The 19,418-nt window shown below is 37.2% G+C and overlaps 1 protein-coding gene across 2 annotated transcripts in view; it reads left to right on the top strand.

The window, feature by feature from the left end:
- The window catches only part of BANK1 (B cell scaffold protein with ankyrin repeats 1), a 163,718-nt gene that overhangs the window by 70,828 nt on the left and 73,472 nt on the right, over positions 1–19,418 (top strand). For both annotated transcript variants that reach the window (XM_069783759.1, XM_069783748.1), the window contains exon 8: positions 4,566–4,762. In XM_069783759.1, coding sequence (XP_069639860.1) covers positions 4,566–4,762 — 197 coding nt within the window. The remainder of the gene's footprint in view (positions 1–4,565; positions 4,763–19,418) is intronic.

The raw sequence follows: 19,418 nt of genomic DNA, 5'->3' as shown, positions 1-19,418 counted from the left end.
TGTACTACTAAAAAACTTCAAATTCAAGGGTCAGTTATTCATTCATTTATAGATAATAAAGCCATATTTATTATAGAAATGGTTTTTACCATAGTACTTAAATTTATCTGTAACAATAGATGTTGCAGAGAGAGCTCTCAAATGAAATTAGGAGATAGGTTACAATAATTTTGTAATCCCAATGCAATTTATGTTGCTTGTCCTCTCTGGACTTTGGGGTCTTTTAATAGCGCTCTTGTCTGTTGCACCAGTTTTAAGCATGGGGTGGAAGTTCATACAGTGAATGTCATTTGAATTACTCCGTGAACAGAACTTTCTCTTTTATGCTTGTTTTTGAAGTGGATGCCATGAAAAGATAAAAAAGATGAAATGATTTGTAATGACTGTCAGTAGATTTATGTCTCCAGCAAGATTTGTATCCTGGCAGTAATTAAGTTCAGTCTTTAGATTTAACACAGTCCCAAGAAAATAATATAATCCTTGTATCTTCTTTGTTCAGAGAAGTAACAGTAGTGCTAGCATTGATGCTTGTTTAAAATTAACATTTCTGGAAATTGCCTTTCATTCTAAGATCTCATTGGATCTTGTACAAAAAGAAAATCCCTTTGCTATTAAATAAAAATAGTCCTGCTTGTATCTGCATATATGTATGGAATTTTGTTGCATTGTTGCACAAAGTTGCTGACTGGTAGGTTGGTATGTAGCAATAGCACTATCCTCAATGGCTTCTTCACATAACTAGAAGCAACATTTTGAGGTTGTATGATTTTATAACAAAGCTCATGTAGCCCAAATAGTCGTGAAGGTGTACAGGTCAGATTTATCTGAATACTTGTTCTCAAAATAAGAAGCAAATGAGACTCTTTTTATGTCCTGTTCCTAGTGAAAGTGCTTTAATATTGTTTATGTGGTATTAAAAACATTTGTTTCACTTATGTCTTTTTTGAGTATTATGTAAAAGATCTCACTACCAGTGCTGCTGCTAAAGTTTTCATACCTGAAGACAGCCCTTTTTTGTGCTTACTGCAAGGAATAATATAAAAAAAAAGTTTGTTTTAGGAAATTGATTTATTGATTTTTACCATCCTCCATGGCTGGCTGAGGTATTTCATTTGTTAATGATGTAGTCTCCTCTAACGTTCAAAGTATGTAAGTGTAGCAGTCCTGCTTGAATACCAAACCTAGCTAGGGAGGAGTTGAGCGGTGACCAGAAAAAACAGCTCAACTGCAAAGGAGCTGAAGGGATTTTGGAGCTGGTTTTGGGACACCTCTGTTTTCTGTTACTTTGAAAACTCAGATATAAGCCTAGAACAAGCTTATGAGTATCGCTGACTCTTTTTCTCTTTATATTGGTGAAGAAATCATAGCATCCAGTCCGTTGGTAATACAGACTTGATTCCCCTTTCAGATTTGTAACCAGGTTTTTGTTTCAGGTAATTTGTTTCAGGTTTCATTAGCATGAGTGGAAATTCTTTTAGAGCGCGTTATTAATACTTTGTTAGGCTCTTTTTACGGACTATATTTGACCTTCTAGAGTGTGCTAACAGGATGCAGACTATTGATTAGGTTCATGTAATTTGCTCTTTAAAATTACTGCCCAACACCTATTTCATTGCTGGTCATCTCAAAAAAAAAAAAAAAAAAAAAAGGTAAAAGATAGAAGCATTAAGAAAAGCAATTTGGTGACGATTTGTGGATGTTTTATGAAATATTAGCTTGGACTTGGACTCTTTTTTTATGTTTAAGAGAATCCTGTGTAATGTGTAAAAGTACACTTAGCTTTGATGCTGTCATCCCAGCCTTAAAATTACTTGCACATGTTTTTACTGCTCATGTGACAGCTCCTTAAATTGGTATATATTTGCCTCAGTCTTGGGGGGGATTGTTTTTTTGCAGTTTGCAGATTTTTTTTTTGCAGTTAGCAAAGTACGGACAAAAATAAGAAGTCAAATGGCTATACTCTGGGGTAACGGTTCTTCTAATTACAGAATTAAATCCAGTTTGTGGAACTTCATTTAAAAAGTTGAGCAATATAGAGTAAAGAAGTTGTGCAGGACCTACTTCTCTCAAAAACCTTAGCTGCTATACAGTTTTAAGATTGCCTATTGTAACTCTAAGGATTTTAAAACACACTGCGATTACAAAGGAATTTAAGCTAAAACACATACCCTTGTTGACAGAAGCTCAGCCTGTCAAGGCTTCTAAAATAAGTGACTTGATTTACACAGGTGCTGTGTATTTATAGTTTCTTGGTTGGATTTTTGGTTGCCTGGTGGAAATGAAAGTCAGGCAACACTCAATTTGTTTAAAAATCAAATTAGGGTTGTTAATGTGACTTTTGACTAAAATGTAGCCCATTCAAATACCTTGTGTAAAAACAATATTGGAGTGGGATAGTGGTAGAATATTCTTTGTCCAAAATGCAATCAATTGTCCTAACAATTTGTCTGGTCAATCAGTACTTAGCTATGCCTGTTCCAAGAACTGTTCTTGTTCCTTGAATCCTTATATCTAATGGTGGGGTAGGGTTTTACTCTGTCCCATATTAACATTCCTGTAGGACAACTGATGACTGGGATATAAAAGAGAATTCAAGAAAGCTAGAAGAAACCATGCAGATTCCCAAGCTGTAATCCTGGTTGGGAGACACGTGGAAAGAGACGGTCTGGAATTGAAGCAATCATGAAGTTATAGCAAAAATGGGCAGGTTGAGCACAAAGAAATTACCAGGACTAACTGGTATTCATTAAGAGCTCTGAGGAAATTTAAAAGTAAAATAGCTGGATTTCTGGACAGTAGTGTGCAATTTTTCGGTTCTGTAGTACTAGAAGGTGTAACTGTGATGCCAAAACCGTTTCTCTGGGGACCTTGAGAACTAGAAGCAGGTTACTGTGGTGTTTCTACCACACAAATTAATAGCAATTGTAATAAAATAAATTTGCCATAATGTGAACTCTTGCTCTATAGATTTCTTGTAGTTTTTTGTAAGAGTCAGCAAACCTGATCAAGTTAGTAATTGATTGGGCATGGATGAGTAACTGGCCAAAACCAGGAGGCAGACAGTTGGAAAAAACTTATGCTAGTGATAGAAAGTATTCAGGGTAGTAAGGAGGAGGGCTAATTGGGAGGGGGGGGAAGGGAGAAAGGCCTCATGAGATTTAGTAATTAAGCAGTAAAATGTCAGATGATATTCATTGTAGGTAAAAACAAAGTGATGCAAGTGGAAACAGCAGTCCTATGTTGTCATACAAAATGAGAGGCTTTGAGCAGGCTTTTAGCACTGAGGAGTAAGACCACACAGTTCCATGATAACATCAACTTGTTGCTAGGCAGCAGATGAAAAAGCAAATGAAATACTAGGAATTATTAGCAAAGGAATAGAGAACAAAACAGGATGTAATTATGACAACACATAGATTACATGGCTCACCCACAAGTTGAGTATCATGTGCAGCTCTTCTGTCATCTCAAAATAGTTGCATGAAAGCTGGAAAAGGTTCAAAAAAGAGCAGTGGGGGTGATGGAGTTTATTCTTTAGAAGGCACGATTAAGTAGACTGGAGCTCTTCAAGAAAGAAATTCTGGGACTGAGTAAATCACTAGAAGTGCAGAGTGGGCAGACAGGGATGGAGAATAAAATGAATTAGGTACTATCAGTTGAACCGAGCAGGAGCCAGGTTCAGAACAAACTAGAGGAAGCACTTCTTCAAGTAGTGGGTAGTAAAGACACTGCCAAAAGACCCTGAGGGTGCAGGAAGTTGGTGGTGCCTGGGGCAGGCTGGATGCGTACTTGGAAAAAAGATACACGGCATGCTGATACATAGGCAAATCACTACACAACAAACCACAAGTGACTAGAAAGTAGAGTATGAAGGCAGAGGGAAGTATTGTTTATGCTTGATCTCTTTGTTTGTTTGTTTGTTTTGTTGTTGTATGTAACTTGTGGCCACTCATAGAGTTAGTAATCAGGACTATGCTGAAATGATCAACTGACTTCAGTTTAGCTTTGTCCCAGTCCTCCAAGGTGAAAAATAAAGTCTGTGATAGAAATTAATATCATGCTATTTCGGATACATTAATCTTTAAATTCTCTGATTTTTCATTACAGGGATAAGCAAATTCTTGCAGGTCTCTGGTAGTCATGTGAATTTTCAGAAATATCTTTTAATATGAAAACGTAGCACCATAAACCTATAAAAATGTCACAAATTTAAAATATTCCTAAAGCATTAAATAATATACACCTAAGCAAAAGCATGTCTTGGCTGTAGAATTTTCTTCCCCTTGCAAGAAAACTTATTTCTCAATAGCACTAAAGTGCTTTAAAATCCCTCTGTCAGAAAAAAAATGAGATTTCTCAGTTAAGCTAAAGGGCTCCTTCATTAAAATATGTATGTGAATTGTAAAACTGTTAGAGGAATTGTTCTTTGGATGCCAGTTCTGTATTGGCAGTTTGATAACTGTGATTCCGTAGCACTAATATTCAAAGGACTTTTGTAAAAGAAGGTGGAAAGTGTTCTATAAAAGCAAAACTGTTCTTTATGAAAACTTTGTTTCCATATACAGATAGCCATTTGGAAGAATTTCCTACTCTCCTTCACTGTGCAGCCAGATTTGGATTAAAGAACCTTGCAACATTTCTACTCAATTGTCCTGAGGCCACGCGGGCTTGCAAAATAGCCAACAAATATGGAGATGATCCAGCAAGTATCGCTGAGAAGCATGGGCACAGGGAACTAAGAAAATTAATCAAAGAATTGTCAGTAAGTCCATATGCTTTTTCATATGTCATCTATAACCAGGGGACTATGGTGTTATACTATTGAGATCACATAGTATCACCTCAAGCCTAATATGTTGTAGTCCTGTCTGAAAATATTATTACAGTCCTCCTTTCTCAGAAAGAGGAGCCAAAATGGGGTATAGCCACTTTGTGCACTGTCGTAATGGAGATCAGAGGGTTTGGGGTGCTTGAATTTTAGGCATGTAATGGAAGGAGAACAGTGAATCAGAAGTACCTCATGTGGCCTAGCTAGATTGGTGTTTTCAGTGCCCAAACAATGGTTATATTGTAAGTAGTCTAGACCAACCATCTAGAGTAGGAGATAAAGACTTCTTTAAAAGTCACTTTAAAGGTGACTGAACTTTCTTAGCATTGCCATTCTTCAGCATTCAACAAAGAGCGGTTGCCCTGCCTTGACTGTCCACTCCACTGTGAAGGAAGGCTAAATTTTACCACCCTTTGTTAGATGGAGTAAATCTTTCTTTAGCTGGGTATGCAGGAGGGGGTTTGGGCAATAGTTGCCTTTCCACATGAAAGATAATAGAATAAAGGCCTATGCGTAGTTCTAGCATGCAAACTATTGCCAATAAAGTCTAACAGAATTGGCAGTGTAAAAAAGCAATGTACTGCAGTAACATTTCAGACCTTTAACCTATTTTAAGTCCTTATTGTGCTAACTATAATAGGAGCAGATATGATAATTCTTGCCTCAGAGGTTTTAAAGCCTAGAGAACAAATCATAGATCAAAAGAAAGACAGGAGGTGAACATTGGCATAAGTAAGCCCATGTTGTGAAGACCTGACACAGCTTTGCTGATGGTGCAATTTTTTTTTTTTTGGTGTTGAACTCCCATGTTCACAGACAAATGGTAACAGACATGTAAGAGAAGAAAATACATGGAATGAGAGCCAGAAGTTTCACTTTTCTGTTAACCAATCATCTTGATGTAATCATGGATAGACATAAGACCAAAGATGGCATTTGAAGAAACAGAAGATAATAGCTGTGTAGATTATGTAACAGAGAATGTTTTGCGTGACTAAGGAGGAAAATGCAAGAAACTTAAGGGTAGTTTAATGTAGAAAGAGATACCATAAGGAATGGAAACACTGGCTAACTGAAGTTAGTTATTAAAATCTAGAGCAAGGGCATAGGGATTGGTCAAGTTTTTTCTTTGATACAGTTGGCACCTAATGTAAAGGTGAAGGAGAGGCATTGGGAAAACTGAAGACAAGTTTATTATGATAGTGTTGAACCATGAAGATGGCTTTAGTAGTGTTTCATGAGCAGATATTTTTTTTCAGTGAGTTCAAGGGGAAGAAAATTGCAGCCCCTGGAGCCTAAAAGTAAGGCATTTTGGCAGTGGTCAAGATGCTGAATGAGAATATGCTATTGAACTTTTTGTCATTGTTGAACAGCTATTGACACAGGCTCTGAAAACACTGAGGGTGGGAGAATATCTGCTAAGCAGGTATTTCTCCTTTTCTAATAACTATTAAAGAAAGCTCATACCTAATTGAGGATGTGATCTGGTGTCTTTTCTGAAGTGACAGAATATTTTCTTGCATTTACTGGACAATGAATCTGATCAGATCTCAAAAGCACTGCAGAGCTTTTTCTATTGATTGAATGCAAAGGGGTGTTGTACTACAGAGGCAATGCTTTTACCTCCATTTTTGATACTATAGTTGAGATCAAATTTAACTGAAGAAAATGTGATCTTCCTTACCATCCAGCATAAAGCTGTCCACAGAACCAGGCTGTCTTCCTGAATCAAGATGTTAGTAATTTCACAGTTAACAATTTCTAATTGCCATAGCTGTCTCTCAGTCATCCTTGCACTAGTCAGAGAGCTCCTGCCAGTAACAATCTGATGTATAAGGTCAGGCCCCTCAGCTCCTGGAGTTTACCAATTTGCCTTGAAGAGAATGGAACTGTGTTCCCCAACATCCCTACCTGTGGGTCTCGCTAGCTGCCATCTTTGTATGGTCAGGTATCCCCAGTACACGCTATGTGTAATGGATTGGTAAGACTAGGCAGAATGTGAATAAGGTGATATTTAACTCTCAGTGAGATACCTAGATTTGTTTTCTAAGATGGTCGTATGAGTCAAAGAGTCGAGCACGGAAACGTAGGTTTCATGGTTAATTTATCATGTTTAATGATAATGGTTAATTCCATAGGACATTTATTTTTTACACTAGCATTGTAGAAACTTACCCCCTTGCACTTCAGATGTGTCTTTGTTGTGCACCCCACATGGGACTGGAGGCTTCAGAAAATGGGTAATTTTCTTTTATCCTTGGAAACGCACTCATATTCATGTTCATGCTATTGTTTGGGGCCTCTGTAAGAGGAGACATAAGCACACATGATACAGGCAGGTTACAATTGATATGCATTGAGAGAGTACATTGCGCTTTACATTTTGGTAGACCTTCAGTGACGGAAGGCAGTGTTTGTGAGGGTGATACATTTCACTCTAAAAAGCGTGTAAAGTATGTGCATGCCTCTGATTAGCTTTTCTTTTTAGTAGGATTATTGATTGTCCTAATAAAGTCTTAGTATAAAATTATCAATCTAAAACATGGGTTTATAATGGTAACTCTGACTTTATACAAAGTAATTTTTCATTAAAATGGTTCTTTTATGGTACATATCTACTATTGTTTGCACGTAAACAGTTAACAATAGTTGTTCTCTGATCATGATGACTGCTTTCCCAAGTGTGAATACTTACACCAGCACTGAAGTAACAACAGCTCTACTACCACTTTAAGCATGTGTAGTCTGATTAGGACATGCAGTTGTACTACCCACTTTCAGTTGATTCAAACTTACTAATGCAACACTAGTAAAAATTGGAGCATGCTTCAAGTCTGTCAAATGTGTAATATGGTATTTTAGAAATGTTAGTTCCAACCACTGGAAGAAAAATGGCTTATTTTTGTCCCCTGCAATAGTGCACTTAAGAACAAAAACACTTACTGTACTTCTGTAATTGATGGGAATGTGGAAAAGAAATATTTGCATGGCTCTAAGCCAAGCAGAATTTAGTTTAACCACATTCCAGGAACTTCCTGTTACAGCTGGAGTATTGAAATTGCTCATTATTACAATAGAAGTACTTTTGTACTTGGCATACCTCTCAGTGTTTTAAAATTGTTACCTGTGTTTTGCCATTCCTTTAAGGAATAGCTGCAAAATATACACAGTAATTCATCACTTCTATCTTAAAGAGCAGTCAGGTTCCAGAAAAATGAGTGTATTTGTCCAAAATCCTGGACAGTGTCTTTCATTTGCCTTTGTGCTGGAGAATCCTTAGGGAAGTAAGAATTCCCTGAGGTGTATAGAGAGAGAGAAGCAAAAGAAGAAGTGGCAACACCACAGCTACTATTTCCACCTTCAAGCCCAGGGCCTTGCTGTGCAGCCCTCTTTGGTGGCTGGTGAGGAGATCTGTGCTCAGGACTTTTTGGTGATGCAGCTTTGCTCGTAAGGCCCTTCAGCTCCCATGTCCAGCAGACTTACTGGAAAGGTGCTCGGGGCTCTGTTGGCAAAAGCGAGCTGTAGGAGCTGGCTAACTTGCATGCTGGGTCTTCTGTATGGTACAAGTTCCTTGTCCTTGTTTGAAGGGAAAACCTCTTTTCTGGAACTGGGCACTGACAGTGTTGATGTGGGGAGTGTTACAACCACAGAAGGCAGATCTGGAGTGCCTGGTGGGCATGCTGGGAGCTAATCTCCTGATTTGTGTCAAAACAAAGCACAAGGGAAGGATCATGTAACATGTGGCATGCTTCTGTTGATACAGCTGTATGAATGGGGGGGAAGAGATTTTCCCCTTTTAGTACCAGTGTTATACACAGGGTCATTAAATGCTAAAACATCACACCCTTTAAGAACCTGAATAAATGTGTGCTTCCACAAGTGGTAGTGTCTGCCTTCTCGGTGAGAAATCTTGCATTTCAAACACTCCTTGAAAATGTCTCCTTTGTGCTGAGGGAACACTGCAAGACTTGACCCATTTGTGTTAAAGGTACTAAATTGATGGAGCTGTCCCTAAGAGTCTTTAATGGGGATTATGATAAAACTCACTTTCAAACGTGTCAGCAGTTTATTAAGCAAATTGTATTTTTCTTGCATTTTAGCACAAAGCTGCCTAAATTGACATTCATTTCCAGTTTCTACATGTTTCATGATAGTTTAGATGAAGTAATTCCCTCTTCTATAGCATGACAGAGGAATATCGCTTAACATTCTGTGATAACACCCTGAATTGTTACTTTGTCTTGTGATTTTATTCCTCTATAGAGCCAAGTACTTGAATAGTCTCCATAATTGCTTTTAAGTTGAATTGCTTGAATCAAGTGTGTGAACTTAAAACTAGTAAGCGGCGTTCAGTAGGAATACTGGCAGGAATCCTTGTCTCGGAGTATCTGAACAGAGGAAACAATGAGCCTTTTGAGTTTACTTGATCCAGCTGATGGCTCAAATGCCAGTAAGAAAGGCCAAAGTACTTTTGCTTTCCATTAGCCACGGGCTTAAAACATATCTGCAGTCAGTTGTTACAGTACCAGTGATAGGTAGTACCTTGTTAAGCTGCAGTAGTTCTCTGGGGTATTGGGGCCCTATTTCTGATGTTTGTCTTTTGCACATGCTCTGTCCCTGAAAGCTGCTTTGACACTAGCTTGTTCTTGTTGCCAGCTGTGGTCTTCTAAGCCTAAGTTCCACGTCCAGAAAATAAAGAAATCGCTTAAATGAAGTTCTTATCCAGCACACAAAGGAAGACTTTAAAAAAAATAATGAGAGAAATTTCTAAGCAGTAAGTGACTAACGAGGGGAGTATGTTCAATTTGTGGCCTAACTATTTAAAATTGGAGGTTGCACTGATAGCCAATTTTAGGCATTTATGCTTTGGTATGGGCGTAATTCTTTGTTCCAGCACTTTGGGTTGCTAATTTCTCTCTTCTTTTACCAAGAACTGTGCTGCTGAATGTGTCGTAGTCAGGAAGATTACTGTGTACCACTTGTAGTATACATCACAGTTTCTAAGAAAAATACAATTGAGAAAGTGTTTTATTGGTTGTTTAATGCAAATGACTTCTGATTGTTGGCTTTGGCCTTAAAAGCAGATTCCTAGGGGTGACCTAAATGTTATCTAAATATAAAAATTGAAACAGTCATTTCATGTTGCCACCACACAGTCGAGACAGCACAAATTCATTTTTATTTTTAAAATACCTTCTAATATTTCAGAATTGGTTGCCTGAAATCTACAGCAGAAAATGCAGGTTAATTGAGCTTTTTTAACCTGCCTGAGATCTGTGGCCAGGCCTGTGACAATCCATGGCAGAACAATGGACTGATGGAAGAATCTTCTTCCTCTGCCACCAGCAAAACTCTGGATTTCTTATTTAGTACAATTTTCTGTCTGCCTGCTTCAGGCATCCCTTAGGCAGCTATTGAAAATATAATAGGTATTTAATTCTGTACATGTTGGTGAAGTTCCTCTAGAATTGCATAGATTGAGACAGTGCGCTGGATAGGCCTTTCACAAGAAGCTTGGTTTTTTCCACAAGCAAGAGTTACATCAATTCCGTTCTAACTCTGTTGAGGTACATCCTGCAAAGTCTAGATCCATAGTTACTGAGCTCTCTGCTGTTAGCAGTTCCCTCAGTAGCAGAGAGAAACATAATCAAGCAGGTGGTCATAATTTTCATTCAGAGCCTGTTTTATGGAAGACATGTTTTAGATAAGTTTGGGGGAGAGGGGGAGGAGGGGAGATGTTTTTGGTTTTGAAATACCAAGCTATATTTTTATAAATCTTAGCAAACTTAAAGGATGGGCAGGGATGTAGGTTGGCAAGTAATTTATCATTGTATACCTCTCCCCTCTCATCTCTGTCTTATTTTGAAGTGAATGGTTGAACCAGAATACAGAATTTCTTCAAGTATCTTCAACTTGATGAAATAGAAAAGAATCTACAAAAACAGTGTATTGTGCAAATTGAGGGTACTTTTTTCCTCAGTTAGTTTATGCAAAAAGAATCTTACTTGGCTTTGTGGCTACTATCGCCAAATGACAATAAATCTTTAGACAGCAGGAATCCCTTCAACAAGGATTCTCTTGGTTTGCTAGGGAGTTCTAGAAGCTCATCAGGAATCAGCTTTTCTGAACACAGAAGTATTATTCTTACATGTATGTTTAGCTTTGTGTTTCTATAAAAGGCTATATGATATGGCAGAGCTCCTCAACATGAAACTATTATCTTTTTAAATCTGGTTGCAATGTCTTCCTGAGCTATTAATTTTTTGCTGGGGAAGGACCACATGTAGAAAGATGAAGTGGATATACATTAAAGAATCTTAAATTAAGTGAATCTGATTGCTATCAATATTTGCTTAATTACTTTAAATGTTACTGTAATATTGCAGTGGCTCATAGCTCATTACTTTCAAATAGCTGGAAGAGTATGTGAAAGAGAAGAGGATTAGTCTGGGTTCTGAAATTCGTGCTAATCCACTAGTGATTCCTTGGTGAAGCCTGCTGGGATTTTATTCTTGCCACAATATTTTGACGTTCAGAAATGTTGGTTACGTGCATCCTTTGGTACACTGGAAGTTACTTAACTGAAATGAATAAGTGAATGTATTCCTTGATACTTTTTTAGTGACTGGATATTCACAAATCAAATTCTTAAACTTCTTGAGGAATTGGAGCTAAGTCCTGTGAGTTACTGCCAGCTGATGTGCAAATGTTATCCTATGATTTCCATCAGGTGTTTGTTCACTGGGTTCTTTTTCTTTTCCAAAATTGCTTATGGAGAGGCTTCCCATTATTAGTGCTTGGTGTCCTATGTTTAAGATTTGGTATGGGGAGTTTATTATTTTTATTTTTACTGGCTGACAAGGTTTCCCTCTTCTCTTTTTCACATGTTCTCAGAGGGACATGCTCCCTGTGATAATAACTTGCTGGTATATACTGCCTTTTGAAGTCAGACAATTTATGTTTTAGTGAAGAGATAAGGTACAGACTGAGCATGAAAAAGTTTGGCTTTAAGGAGAAAAGGCTAGATTTCTCATTTTTTAAAAATCACAGTCATTAAACACGTTTTTAAAGTTTCTATGTAGACTTTTATTCAGGCTAGAACCTTGCACCTTAACTGTGATTAAATCTTCTGTCATAACTATGAAATTGAGTACAGCAGTCTTGCAAAAAGAATGATAAATGGAACTGTAGATTTGGAAACCTTACTTCTGTATGAGATGCCTATTGAAATTTGTGTATAATTTAAAATGAACTAGGATGGTTTTTCCAAAGAATTGTCCGGTAATTTCTCTCATCTTTTGATGTTCTGTAACTATAGCAGTGACAGTGTCAGTTATTTGCAATTCACTGTTTCAAAAAGCTTTTACAATTTTTAAGGGAAACTTGAATACTAATGGAATTTCAGGCAAAATGCTTGTGAATTACAAACAGGGAAAATGAAAAGGGTTCTGGGATGATGATACCTCTGTTCCTAAATGTATTTAGGATTGTAAAACCAAGGGATTTCCAGAGGTCCTTCTAACTGTTTTGTTGACAAGGCAACCTCAGCAAAGATACTTAGCTGAGAGACTTTTTGGGAAGGTGGGAAGGGGATTGTCTGGTTTTTCAGAAGTAGTATTTAGGCTGAAAGAATCATCCGTATCATTCATCTGCATTATTAGGCTCTGAATTTGTTTGAACATGTGAAAAACATTTGGCTAAGCTGTTTATGTTAATGAAAAATGCAAATACAATACTTTACAGAAGTGAGAGAAAATAAAAGTGACCATGTTATGTTGTAGAAATCAATGGCATGCCTGTGTCAAATCTGGCCTCTGCATCTTTAAAGAAGTATGAAAATAAATATGTTCAGGTAAATAAAGACTCTACACTAGCCTGAGGAGGTGTTAGAAGGTACATGGTAAAGATATGTAGAATAATTACGGTTTTCAAAGTAAATGAGCTGCTTCTGCTTAACCTCTCTCGTGGTAAGTAAACAAACAAATTTGACATAAAATACTGTTCTGTATAAGATGTAATTTCTCTATTCAGCTAGTTAAGATACCACTGAAGCTAGAAGCATAGGAAGGTTTCAACAGGCTAGAGATTTTTGTGGATGTTGAGAACTTTTAGTCACTATGTAGTGTGTTGTTTTCATCATGAGGGCATGAATCCTCTATCCAAGTTGCTGACCAGTTGCATGAGGTTAAAGAAGAAATTTTCCCAGGGAGAAGCTACCCCATAGTTGTCCATTACAACAATTGTTCCTTGCACCTTTCCATCAATTTTCCTGCACTGACTGTTCCAATAACTTTCCAATAATATTATTAGGTGAGAAGGTTGCCTTTTTATTTCTTCTTCCTCAAATACAGACATCTCAGAAGCCCTTAAAATAGAAAGGAAAAGGTGAAATGATCTAAAATCATCTGCTAGCTCCAGGTTTACTACAGAAGGAAGGATTGCTGGGGCATTCCAATGGAAAGTCTAGAAGCAAGTTTTGGGTCTTGCCTCTGTCAGTTGGAGCAGTTTGAAGGTATATGTATAACTGTGAAAAAGCAGGTTTACCTTGATGAAGTATATGCTCTCAGTGAGACTATTTGGAGTATGCCCTTTGGCTGCCTCCCAGTGATCTGGAAGGAATTAAACATCTGTCATATCTTACACGTTGTTGAGCATAAAGAAAGATAGCATATCAAAACCACCTTTCTCCAGTCCCTCAGAAGGGAAAAAACAGAAACAAAAAACCCCACAGAGCAAAACTGTAATAAGCGTTTTTCAGCTTCATGTGGGAAAATGAAGGAAAATTAGGAGGGGAAAGGAGCTGTTAAAGTTGTTGTGGTAAATATAATCTGTAAGCCAAAACCACCTACCTTCTGAGTGACATTGTGAGGTCTGAAGGGATCTTTTTGATCTCAAAGTCCTGAGAAAAACTAGGTGGAGAAGCAAGAATTAATGAGTAAAGTTAGGTAAGAGGCTTGCTGTGTCCTTAGTAATCTGAAGGTTCAGAGCTCTGCACAGATCTAATAGTGACTTATAGACTTTCCTACAGCTGTAATTTATTGCTTAATTAGAAAAATTGTCTTTAGGCTCTACATCAATAGAATGACCATTAGGGAAAGGCATTTCTCAAAGCTACCAAGCCCGTTATATGGAAACTGCTTAAGAAAATCCATTTCTGCCCTGCATAGTGTTAGTTCTGTTTAACACAGCCATACACAGTCTCAATTTATAATTCTGTCTGAGAACTCAGCACAGAAGGCACACTCTTTATTTTGCCTTCTATTCTTCCCACCCCCATATATTGTTTTGCAATAAATGATTCAGTATTTCATTGCCAGGACTATAGGATGTCTAGCAATAATAATTTCCTTTTCTTATGTTTGATGCAAACTTAAAAATGGTTTCTGAGTTCCTAAACTCAGAAGAACATGCAGTGATTGACATACATATGTTCACTTCATGAAGAAAGCCAACATGTAAATAGATTGCTTTATAATACATGTTTAATAACCATCGCAATTGCTATAATTGAAATTGTATGCTGTGTCTGTAACAGACAGGAGCAGCCTTCCTCAACCCCATGAGCTACGTGCCAGAACCTTCATGTGGCTGGCAGCAGCAGTGTACATATATCAGAGGTTTGGGAGTTGTTCTCAGGCAGAAGTCACTAATGATTCTCTACAGCTCTTACTGTTAGTGAGGCATATAATTGGATCTTGGCACTCTCTGATGATGCCAATCTTATGAGCCACATTGGCTTGATTTTACGTGCCCCTGAGATTTCAGGTTATTTTGCTGCTCCTGTATAGTCTTAGGGTAACCTGGGAACCATCCTTGAAATATTAGAGAACTGCTTAAGACCTGCAGTTGGCCACCTGTGGCCTTCTGATTTCCAGCTGAGTTCATCTGCTCTTAATAAATACCACTTTCTGAGAGCCACAGGAATGAAAGTAGGCAGGAAAGTCTCCTGCCATATGGAAGACACTAGCAAGTTCCCTTCAGGCTACCTAGGAAAACACAGAAATCAGTATCTGTACCAGGCAGGGAAGTAATATAATAAGTGTGATTCCTAATTGGATCACTTAAACCTTCAAAGATCTTTTTTAATGAGATAGATTTTTAAAAAATGCTGCCAGTTGATAGCATGTACTGTCTTACGTAAATGGGTCAAAGGGTTGAACAAAAGTTTCCATGGAGACTTTATATGACTCCAAGGTGCTTTCCAAATTAATTAAAGTCTTGTGTTGCAAGGAAAAGAGGTTAAAGGTGACAAATTCTAGTACTGTGCATAGATCTGCAGTCAGTTCTGGCCAGCTTGTCCTAGGGACACCTGTCATCATTGACAACATAATCAGTGAAGTTATAACTGTAAAAGCTAGTGATTTTTACAGATTTCTTTCTTCCTCTCTTCAGAAAAGTTAAACAAGACAGACCTAGGTACAAGCCTGAGCTAATCATGCACATACAGAACAAGAAAAAAAGCCTCCTGGAAAATCCAAAATAGATAATTTCAGAATTTTGAAAGCAGTCATGATTGAGATCATTAGTGAGAACTGTTCACCTCCTTTTTTTTTTTCAGATTGTTAATTAAAGAATAGTTCTTTATTTTTAATTTCTTTTTCTTTTGTGCATATTAAATGCACCCATGTAATGCAAAGAGAAAGATGATATTTCTTACTAGTTTTTTAGTAAATAAAATGACCAAGGAGCAAGTGTGCATATACAGTACAATGGGACTGCATTGTGTTGTGCCTCATGAAATACGATGTGCTAAGTTATAGCTTGGGCACTCAGTGAAACAGGTTTCTGTCAGACCCTTGACTGTGAATCATTACTGAAGAACAAATAATGCACAGTGCCAGGAACAAAATGCAGCACATTGTTCAGGCAGCACTTAACTAGGAGGAGTAGTTAAAAGACTTACTGGAGTTGAAAATCTCCAGGAAGGTGGTAAACAACTGGGTAGGGTTTTAGCAGTGATTTGCTCTATATCTGCAAGCAGTAGATGCCAGCAAAAAGAGCAGATGGTAGAAGTGCATGAGCAGAGGCTTTAAGCAACCTTTGAAAAATGCAGAACTGGTGGGCTACTGTTGAACAAAAACATCCTTTCCACAGAGCAGAATAACATACTCAGGGCATAAATGAACAAAACCACACCTTCATAAGAGCTGAAGTTTTAACTACCTACCACAGTAGAGGTGAAAAAAGTAAAGAGATTTGGAACAGAAGATGGTACAGGGATTTGCACTTACTTGGCATTGAGAATTTGTTCTTGGGGAGTTATTCCTAATCTGGATTTTTCTACCAGCAACTGAAGATGACTGGGGGTGAAAATATACATTGGACAAGGTATGCTGATCTAAATAGAGATGGAGAAGCTAAAAATGATCACTAAAGTGTCTGGAGTTCTGAGGTACTGTGACCGTGAGCATCAAACTAAATTATACAGCGTGGCACCATGTTCTCATATGCATATAGTCAAAATTTGATGCTTGTGGCTTATGTAACATGGCCACTAGCAAAAATAAATGCCATTATACCCAGCAAATGAGAAGGATTTAGCAGGATTCCAAGAATTTTAAAAGATTAATATCCTTTTGAAAAGCTTGTGTTAAATGAAATGGATCATGAACGGCTTTATTGCTGTTGCCTAAGAAGTACATGAGGACTCAGGGGAAGGCTAGCTATGGATCATGGTCTGAACACCATACATGGCAGTCTGGTTATAAAGGAAAAATTTAAAAATATGTATTGGATTTGGAGAAAGTGAACTTTGTGATCTACTGCAAAAAGGGCTATGGAGAGTTTGTGGATAGTAATGATGACAATAGTACAAAGGAACAAAGTTTGCATATTCCCAATCATTATTCTAATAAGTTTTTCTGCTATATAGGTGGGATTTCTTCTCTTTTTTAACAGGATAAGACTGGAAACTTTTATACTGTTTTGGGTCAATACATTAGAGAGGATGCAAAAGAATACAAATGAACAGAAAAATCTATGGCAGGGGAGACAGATATTTTATACTTGCATTGAATGAACCATATGGTTGGAGACATGGCTAAAACTTTTTATATAAAAAGTCAAAAATATAGGCCAGGTCAAGTGAAAGAATTCATTGTTGATAGTTTGTGAAGATCTGGGTCCCTAGAGAAAGGTAGACACAGATTTGTTTATATTGCCGGGGGCAGGGGGAATCACGTATTCTATATTTTTATTCTCGTTTCCTTAAGAGAGCTTCAAAAGATGTTTCAATAGCTCTCACAGCAAATGTAGATAAACTAGTGATTGGGTATATCAAATCTTAATTTCGCTGGATAACACTATACTTCACCTAATAACATGAAAATTGACCATATTTATGTGCACAAGAGCGAAAGGCTTTGCAGTTAGATACAGGTTTAAAAATTCGAGCGCTGCTATTCATTATTTTTATTCTTAAAAGGCTAGTGAAAAATGGTATTTAAAAGTAGCTATATGCTAACAGGCTGTAGAATTATACTTGGATCTGTATTAAATCCTGTAAATTGGCAGAATAATGCAAATGAATCATGGATTGTCATCTTCTGTAACCAAAAAGGTTGTGCTCTTGGTAGCAGAGGACAGTTGTAAATGTGAAGGGCTACAGCAACAGAGAACAGTCAGAACTCAACATGAGTTTGTGATCTAGCAGCTCTTTATGGAGGACTGTATTTAGAGTGGTCTCAGTGATTGCAGATTTCAATGTTTTCACAAAAAACAGTGGACTATTTTGCAGACTAACAGGAGATTACCATAAAAAGCTGGGGCATCAGAACTGCAGGATCTAATCCATCCAGAGGAAAGAAATGAGTTATTGCTACCTGACAGCAGTGATGTTGACATATTTTAGAAGACTTGGAAATCTACCCACATTTACAAGAAGTCATGTGGAGTATTTGAATGCTACTAGTTTGTTTGGTTAATAAATTGATTGTAAGACTTTTAATTGCCAAGAACCCTAGCTTCATGCTGCTTGTTTCAAACATTTTCCCTGATAGTTTGTGAGACTTGAATTCATCATAGCCTCAATAAGTTTGTGAGTCATTTTTGATATTCAGAATTGTAATTTGACCTTTCTTTTGGATTTCTCTAGTTACAGCTATTTCCATTTCTAATACTTAATAGTTGGGAAATTTTATTGTGTTCATTATAATTCAGTTAGCAGGGAAATGTTAATTGAATACTGCTAGTTTGTTTAGATAATAGCTCTAGATTAATTTGCAGATGTTTCTGATTGGAGGAAGTTTTGTGTTAGATTGGTACACAAATTATTATAATGGTTTTATAACTGTTATTGATTCTATTGGTACTACACCAAGCTCATAACATGCTCATATATAGGATAGGAATGTGGTTAAGATTTGTTCCTGGGTGATTTGGGGAGTAAATGCTTCCATGGTTACTGAATTGTTCAGTTTTTGGTCTCAGCATTGAGAGGAAATGTATATGAACATCCCTGCCTCTAAATCAGTGTCAACAGTGCAGTTTAACAAAGTTATTCTAGTCTTTGGCTCATAACATTTGCAGTTCTGTTTTTAGTGAAACATTTTGTAATTTTAAAGATGTTCTTGATTACATCCTTCAAGTGTTAGTTTAGATGTAATATTCACATATCAATGTAGCTTGTATGTGAAAGTACATGGTGATCTTTCCTAGAGCTCAGACACACAAAACATCATGCATTAAAATGTGATATTATGAATAACAAGTAGAATTATCTCACATTACAAAAATCTGCCAGAATTTGTCATCCTCTAAATCAACAGTTAATTACCAAACTGTATACTAAATTTTTGTCCCAGCTCCCACGTTTTAAGCATTGCATGCTCAGAGTTTGCTAACTTTTTTCAAGATTTAAAGATTGACGTTTATTTGGTAAATACACATATTATACAGGTTAGACACCCTCCGTTCCCATCACCTTGAATGATCTGCAAAAAGGACTAGAGATCTAAATTCAGAAATCCCCCAAAAATCATTGCCCTTGACCCATTAAGCTCATATTCTACATCCGGATACAGAAGAGGGATAGAGAAAAATTTTGAGCCACAGACTTTACATGTGTTATTCCCCATCTTAGCTGTCTATAGCTACCAAGAGGAGCGAATGTCAGAGCAGTGCCTATGAAGCCATTTATTTATAAGAAATGGACCTACAGAATCTCAGCTTTCCTGGTATTTGCAAGCTTCTAAGTCTAGATCTGGCTTTCTGTTACTCCCATCCAGCTAATCTCTGAAACAGGCCAGAGCCATGTGGGTGTAAGATGCCTGACCCAACAAAAAGTCAGATTCCATTTGTGGTTTTGATCTATTTCTAATTATAATCACATTTTTTGATGTGGTGCTGATTAGGGGTGAGGTGCACTTTCATTACAGGCTTTTCCCATTAAGACTAAAATTGTAGATATTTTAACATCGTAAGTAAGGAACTTATTCTACCCAAAAAACACTATCAGCAATACTCAAAATCGTGATAGTGATGTGCAGCTTTTGAGTAGTGTTTGCAGGAACACAAAATTGATCTTTTGTGATGGTGAATCCTCTTTCCCTCATTCAGGCTGTACATGATGGTTAGGTATTATTGCTAAGTA

The sequence above is a fragment of the Haliaeetus albicilla genome, chromosome 1, assembly GCF_947461875.1.
Source record: "Haliaeetus albicilla chromosome 1, bHalAlb1.1, whole genome shotgun sequence".
Classification (NCBI taxonomy): Eukaryota; Metazoa; Chordata; class Aves; order Accipitriformes; family Accipitridae; genus Haliaeetus; species Haliaeetus albicilla.
The sequence above is the reverse complement of the archived record's forward strand: the minus strand, read 5'-3'. Positions and strand labels throughout refer to the sequence as shown.